General features: G+C 34.2%; 2 protein-coding genes across 2 annotated transcripts in view; one reads left to right on the plus strand and one right to left on the minus strand.

Annotated features, from left to right (window-relative positions):
* The window catches only part of LOC136826924 (A disintegrin and metalloproteinase with thrombospondin motifs adt-2-like), a 282,157-nt gene that overhangs the window by 200,265 nt on the left and 73,964 nt on the right, over nt 1–7,928 (minus strand). The gene's annotated exons all lie outside the window — the stretch shown is intronic.
* Nucleotides 3,966–7,928, plus strand: part of LOC136826541 (ATP-dependent RNA helicase A-like) — an 11,837-nt gene continuing 7,874 nt past the window's right edge. Inside the window, exon 1 of the mRNA XM_067083724.1 lies at nt 3,966–4,371. Coding sequence (XP_066939825.1) covers nt 3,966–4,371 — 406 coding nt within the window. The remainder of the gene's footprint in view (nt 4,372–7,928) is intronic.

Below are 7,928 nucleotides of genomic sequence, written 5' to 3' on the forward strand. Positions count from 1 at the left end.
TTATACAGAAAGCATAAAAAAACGGTGGATTTTCAAAATGGTATTGCAATGTGGATAAAATTCCAAACAATACCCCGGTTGTAACAATAATGACTGATGGTCGATCGCTCGAGAGAGAACTTAACACCTATGCTCTAATCGTTTTTTGTGATAAGGATTACCTTACTATGCTGCAGTTATCGTCATTTCTACTTCATTTGGAATAGAGAAAGCAATACCCACCAATATGCTACAAAAATATAAAATTAAACCAAGAGTTCGTTAATTACAACAACAGCTGCATAATAAATAATAACTGGAAAACATTTTGTGATTAATTAATCCACTATTATAAGGAAAGCCTCACTATAGATGGAGGCAGTATAATGAAAGCTGTCTGTTCAAGGGGTTGCCTCTATTTCATTTTCATTTAGGTTGGGTAAGACATGCAGGTAGGCCTCCCTTGATGTGCTAGCAAGCCATTGCAATTAGTTGCTCTGTTGGATAACATTTCAACAAAGAAGTCTACGAAGGTTAGTTTACATTGGATGCTGGTATGTCAACCTGGCTACTCTACAAAAAGCTCTAACCAAAACATGATTATTTCAACAATTATTATTTGTGCTCTTCCTAAATTGATTCTGGTCTTACTCGTTTAGATTATGGTGTCATGAAGAGCAATTCAAAAGACTGGATCTTTATGTATAGTCAGACAAAAGCGATCATTTTTTGACCAGAAGATGTCTCTTATCAATTCTCAAATTCTGAGGTTCTCTCTCTCTCTAATTAATTCTTTCTCTCTCTCTCTCAGAATCTCTCTACAGGCAAAAGCAAAATAACTTGAAATAAGAACATAATAATAATGCTCTAATTTTTCCTAATTTCCTCTTATCAATTTTAGAATTTTGAGGTTCAAGTTATTACTAATTTTTAATTAATTATTTAAATAAAAAGGAACTAGAACAGAATAAAATTTGACGGGTAAAAACAGAATAAATTTGAAATAATAATAATAATAATAATAATAATAATAATAATAATATCGCTTTTAACTATTATTATTATTATTATTGAATTGCTCTTTATTATTATTATTATTATTATTATTACCATGATAATAATAATAATCTATAAGAAAAAAAAAAAAATGATTGAAGGAATTCAAGTAACCTATATAAGTAATAAGAAACGAAAGTACACCAATATGCGAAATGAACGACTTTCAAAAAATGCAACACTACAATAAGGAAACAAACACTGCAATTATTAGGTTTCAAGAATCATTTGAAAACTTTAAAACAAAACACCAATAACAATCAACAACAAAGTTCAATAAATTATCATAAATAACATTCAAGCAAGCTGTGGTGGGAATGTTGGAATAACATGAAATAAAAAATTTTACTCTGAAACTTCAGACAGAAATTATATTTTGTTAAGAGCTAAAATAAAAACCACAGAAAATAGAACATCAGAACTTTCTAACTCTTATCATATTTATATCTGGAGTTTCTCACTCTTTCAGTTCCGTCCATTCACAGTTTGTACAGTCTTCTGATAATGGTAATTATTCCATAGGCGAGTTTGTTGTTAAATTCTTCACCATAAAAACTGTTGAAAATAAGAGAAAATTTAAAAGAAAAATTAATAACCAAAGATATTTTGAGAGGAAGAGGCAACGCAGAGACAACTTTATAAATTACAGGAGTTGCAAAAGTTAAAAAACTATTTTTTTTCAATTCCACCAAAAAGAAACTATGAAAGAGTTCAGGAAATACTGAAAATGCATTCTCGATTTGAATTTTGATTTGCTCTGAATCTGCCGTAAAAATAAACGAAGCGCTTTTATGAAAAGTTATATTATTTCTTACTTTATCAAATTGTACCGTTTGAAGACAAACACGAGTGGTTTCCAAAAACGTACCTCGAGTTATATTATTTCTTACTTTATCAAATTGTACCGTTTGAAGACAAACACGAGTGGTTTCCAAAAACGTACCTCGATATCATAAAACAAAAAAAAAAAACTCATCACCTAAACTGGAAGCTTTTGATCGGGGATAAACTAGCTTTGCGTAAAATGCAGAGAAAATGTCTTATATAATAAAAACCTAGTTTCTTAAATATCGGTTGCCCTACCTTTCTCAACAGACAAAAATCACAGTATTTTAATACATTCATGGAAAAAATGAGGATAATCAAAATAAAACCGAGGATTATGGGAGAACCATGTATAAACCAGTAAGAGTGAACACATTTTGATCCTCAGGTTCAAGTATATCTAATACCCGGAGCCAACAATGAGTCTTCTGTGACCTTACAATTTCTGTAGTCTTCCTTCTGGAAGTTTAGCAGCGAAAATTTTGATTTTAGAAATAATGTACATTCTGTTACTGGTATTATTGCAACTCCACAACGCGTGAAGTTACATTGTTATTATTCATATATTCGGAACGTGACCATAAGTAACTTCCAAAACTTCGAAGATATAGAGCATCAAAATTTTAAACACAAACGGACAATGATAGTGGAAAGAAAGTTTTAAACCTCCATTCATAACCTTACAGCGGCCCCATGAAAAAGTAACTAAATACTAAAGAAAGGTAAACATAAGAAAACAAAGCGACAACATTAACACGATCACAAAGACAGGAAATATGTACAAATTACACATTAAGCAACTTTAGTTGGCTTGGGAGTTTCAAAGTGGTCAGCCTGCTCAATAAATTTAAAACCTGGAAAAATACCTATACTTTATTGGTTAAAGTGAATAACGTTGAATTTTCTTGATAGGCCAAATTCAAGCGGTTGAATTAAGTCCAAGTCCATATCATAAAAAATTATTTTTAATAATAGAGCGGATCCAACAGAAGAAACTAAGGGACTCATCATACTATGTTAATAAAGACAAAAGGAATATAAATTTAGCCTTAAAGTATTCTAACACTGTTGACTGCAACTTCTATTGTGAAACACAGAGAAAAATACAGCCAACTTTCAGGCTGGTTATATTTTTCTCTATATTTTTTGATAAGTAAAAAATTTTGTCAGCATTCCAATAAATCTTTCAATAACTTAGACTTGATCGACGGACAGTACATTATACAATGCTGCTGAGGAAAGCTAAATGAAAAGAAATTAAAGATTTGGAAAAATTGCAGAGCAATGAGCTTCACACAAAGGTCACATCGCAAAATCTACAAAAATAAATCAATGTTCAAATTAAATACAATTCTGATGGTACACAGTTTCATATAAAATTCATGTAAAAAATCTTTTAATGACATTATAAAGAAAACACAACTGACTTCCGAACGAGTAGAATGATATTCGAACGGGCAAACAAACAAGCTGGCAATAAAGTCAGCGCAAAGAACAAACAATTGAAAAGGTATAAAACATAAATTCAGAACAAACTTAACATGCGTAACAGACGAAACGAAACACGTCACCCCATCAAGGTTAATGAATATGAAGAAAGTTAAACACGGAATGATTTTGAAATAACAAAACACTGAACTGTACGTGGTAAAGCAAATAGAAAGAACATGGATATACGAGTACAAAGAGGGGGAAGAGGAGAGGATAAGTGGTGAAGGAAGAAGTGGACCAAGGTATAAAAGAGAAGCGGAGAGAACCACCAGCATCAGAAACCAACTGACTTCATCAGGTCAAGATCTGATTCCAGTCTCAAGATGAAGTTGAAAACAGTAAGTCAATGTTACTAAGAAATCACACTATTTTAACAGGTATCTTACACAGCTGGCTTTCATGCCTCATGATGAAGCATTACCTCGAGCACAAAACAGGTAAAGTTTGCCCATGTTTCGGAAACACTTAGTATTTCACAGGGCAGGAGAGTTTATCAAATGTCTTTTTCCACATTTCTAGTATATATTTTTCTACTCGCTTTCCATTTCAATTTCAGGTGGTTGTGGTGCTAAGTGTAGTGGCACTAGTGTCTGCTGGAGGAGGAGGTGGAGGATATGGTGGAGGAGGAGGTGGAAAAGGAGGTGGAGGTGGAGGTTATGGTGGAGGAGGAAAAGGAGGTGGCGGTGGAGGTGGAGGTTATGGTGGAGGTGGAAAAGGAGGCGGTGGCGGAGGCTACGGCGGAAGTGGTGGAGGTGGTGGAGGATTTGGAGGCGGAGGTTACGGAGGAGGTGGAAGCGGAGCTTATGGAGGAAGTGGAGGTGGAGGAGGAGGATTTGGAGGAGGAGGATATGGAGGCAGTGGGGGGAGGAGGAGGAGGATACGGAGGAAATGGAGGTGGTGGTGGAGGATTTGGAGGAGGAAGTTATGGAGGAAGTGGAGGCGGTGGTGGAGGATATGGTGGCAGCGGAGGAGGAGGCGGAGGAGGATTTGGAGGCGGCAGTGGATACGGCAGCAGTGGAGGTATGCAAGAAAAACGTGTTCTGATTTCGATACAAAACAACTTTGCCGCATTCATAATATCACACGTTATAAGTTTATGACAAAACACACAAATCAAACGTCTACGGATTTTCTTTTTTTGCTAAGGAAGAATCTATCAATTTAATCTATTACAATGATAATTTTCAAATGGTCTTTCTTTTCCAGGTTATGGTCGATGAGAAATACTGTTCCGAAATCATGAACTGTCTAAGAAATCCCTGAATAAACTCATTACAAAGCCCCATTTTTCTTATTGGTAACCTTTCTTTGCACCTCATCAAATAAAGGTCATTATTTAAGTGGCTGTGTGTTAGCGCTCATGTGTGTATCTGCTCTTTGGTTTTGTCAATGAAAAACAGAAATAGGCATTTTCCAGTGAATGGAAAACTTTTAGCTAAATAATCAAAAATTCTTCTTGTTATTCATCGTACTAGCTAGCTTCCTTCGGGTCAGCGAGATTAATTTTGCCTTTAATCTGACTCATCAACAGAAAGCATAAAGAAAACGGTGAATTTTCAAAAGGATACTGCCATGTGGATTACATTCCACACAATTTCCCCTGTTACAACACTAATGACTAATGATTAATCGCTCTAGAGAAGCGGCTAATTAATATCTGTACCTTCCTCGATTTTTGTGAAGAGCTCTGATTACCGTACAACGGTGTAGATACCTTCATTTCAACTTCATTGGGAAAAGAGAAAACAATATCCACCAACATGCTGAGATGTAAAATTTAAATCAAGAGTTAGTTAATCACAACAACAGCAATAGGATTAACAATAACTAGAACAAAAATGTAAATACTTAAGCTATTTATGACCCACTGTTACAAGAAAGTTCTCAACATATGAAGGCAGTAGTTCCTCATTGGACGGGTGGGTACCGTTCTCAGCTAGCACTCTGCTGGCCCGGGGTTCGATTCTCCGACCGGCCAATGAGGAATTAGAGGTATTTATTTCCGGTGATAGAAATTCATTTCTTGCTATAATGTGGTTCGGATTCCACAATCAGATGTAGGTCCCGTGGCTAGGTACTCAATTGGTTCTTAGCCACGTAAAATAAGCCTAATTCTTCGGGTGGGTCAGCCCTAGGAGAGCTGTTAATCAGCTCAGTGGTCTGGTTAAACTAAGGTATGCTTAGCTTATGAAGGCAGTATATTGTAAGCTGTCTGTACAAGGTATTGCCCTGTATTCTATTTTCACTTTGGGTGAGTAAATGATGTAGCTTGACCTTCTTTGACGGTGCTTAAATCTTTTGCAAGAATTGCAATGTAAGCAAGCCATTGTAATTAGTAGCTCCGTTGCGTAACATTTCAACACGTCATTGTCTAGGAAGGATATTCTACATCTGGTGTTAATTTGTCGGCCTGGCTACTCCACAAAATTAAATCCAAATATGTGATATCACTGGATCTCTATGTATAGCCTATAAAAGCGATCACTCATTGACCGCAAGGTGAAATTTTTCTCTCTCTCTCTCTCTCTCTCTCTCTCTCTCTCTCTCTCTCTCTCTCTCTCTCTCTCTCTCTCTCTCTCTTGTAGGTGGCATACCTCAGTGACATAGCTGGTAATTTGAACTTTGTTCCTCATTTGCTCTTATCGAGTTTCACATTTCGATCCTCATAATAATAATAATAACAATAATAATAATAATAATTACCAAACTTTATCAGTGGATTTTCTATATACTGTAAGTGAACCAATTCTAGTATTAGAACGGGCTACACTCGGACACCATACCGATTTTTTTTTCAGGGTGGTGGTAAAGAGGTGAAGAGTCATAAAAACGCTGTTTTGAATCTGAAAGGTAATAACTCCTGTAGCCATTCCCTCTACGAAAAGGCAGACTTCTGAATAATAATAAATAATAATAATAATAATAATAATAATAATAATAATAATAATAATAATAATAATAACTTCCATCCGCGTGTACCAGAACAAAATGTGACTATATTCTGAACTACTGCTTATCAAGATTATGTACATCAGCCACTGAATTACCATTAATTTCAACAGAATAATAATAAATAATAATAATAATAATAATAATAATAATAATAATAATAATAATAATAATAATAATAATGTAATCACAAAAAGTACAATTAAAAAAGTGAATGTATTCCGATAACTAATTATTAAAAATGCAAAAATAAAAAAATTAAAATACGGGAAGAAACTACCACAATAATTATGGGCCACCAATTACCTGAAAATTTTTAAAACAAAGCGAAAATAAGTCAACAAGAGAAAAGAGAAGAAAAGAGAACAGTAAGAAGAATTGAAAAGATACTGTATAAAATCAATCCCACTGAATTACCATTCATTTCAACAGAACAACAACAATAATAATAATAATAATAATAATAATAATAATAATAATAATAATAATAATAATAATAATGTAACCACAAAAAAATAAAATAAAAAAAATTAAATGTATTCCGATAACTGATTATTAATATGCAAAAAAAAAAAAACTAAAATAGGGAAGAAACTACTACAATTATTATGGGCCACGAATTACCTGAAATTTTTCAAAACAAAGCGAAAATAACGGTCAACAACAAATGTTTCAAATTAACATAAATAACATATACTTCTCTAGCAGGCAGTTACGGGATGTCTGAAATAACTTGAAATACCTAATTTCACTGAGAAGTTAAAGCAAAATTATAGCTTGTTAAAATCTAAAATAAAACCCACAGCTAAGAGAATATGAGCATTTTCTAACACTCAGTTATATTTGGAGCCTCTCACTCTTTCAGTTTTGTCCATTCCCGATTCATAAGGTCTTCGAATTATGAATGTCGTCTCATAAGTGAGTTTGTTGTCAAAGAACACAGCGTAAAATCCTTCACCATAACCATATTTAAAAAAAAAATTAAAAGGAAAATTAATAATATAAAACTATTGGAAGGATAAGACAATACAAAGACACAACAAGCAAACAATGCGCCGAAGTTTCTTCGGCGCAATCGAGTTTTCTGTACAGCCACCGAAAATAGATCTACCTTTCGGTGGTCTCCGTATAATGCTGTATGAGCCGCGGTCCATGAAACTTTAACCACTACTCGGTGGTGGCCTGTCCTATACTGTTCCCAGACGCACCATTATGGCTATCTTTAACCTTAAATAAAATAAAAACTACAGAGGACTGCAATTTGGTATGTTTGATGACTGGAGGGTGGATGATCAACATACCAATTTGCAGCCCTCTAACCTCAGTAGTTTTTAAGATCTGAGGGCGGACAGAAAAAGGTGCCGACGGACAGACAAAGCCGGCACAATATATTTCTTTTACAGAAAACTAAAAAATCGCAAACGATGTTCAAGGTGAAAAACGATTTTTTTTTTTTTTTTTTTTGTCTTACCAAAAAGACAGTTATAAAAGAAAAAGGAATTTTTCCTTTTCCTGCGAATATGCTGTACAAATAAAGCAGGGGCTTTTGTTGAGATACATTCTTTCACACTATACGAATGGTATCTTTTGAAGCCAAATAGTAGCCTATACTTACGAGTACGAGTGAA

Source organism: Macrobrachium rosenbergii, chromosome 41 (genome assembly GCF_040412425.1).
Source record: "Macrobrachium rosenbergii isolate ZJJX-2024 chromosome 41, ASM4041242v1, whole genome shotgun sequence".
Lineage (NCBI taxonomy): Eukaryota > Metazoa > Arthropoda > Malacostraca > Decapoda > Palaemonidae > Macrobrachium > Macrobrachium rosenbergii.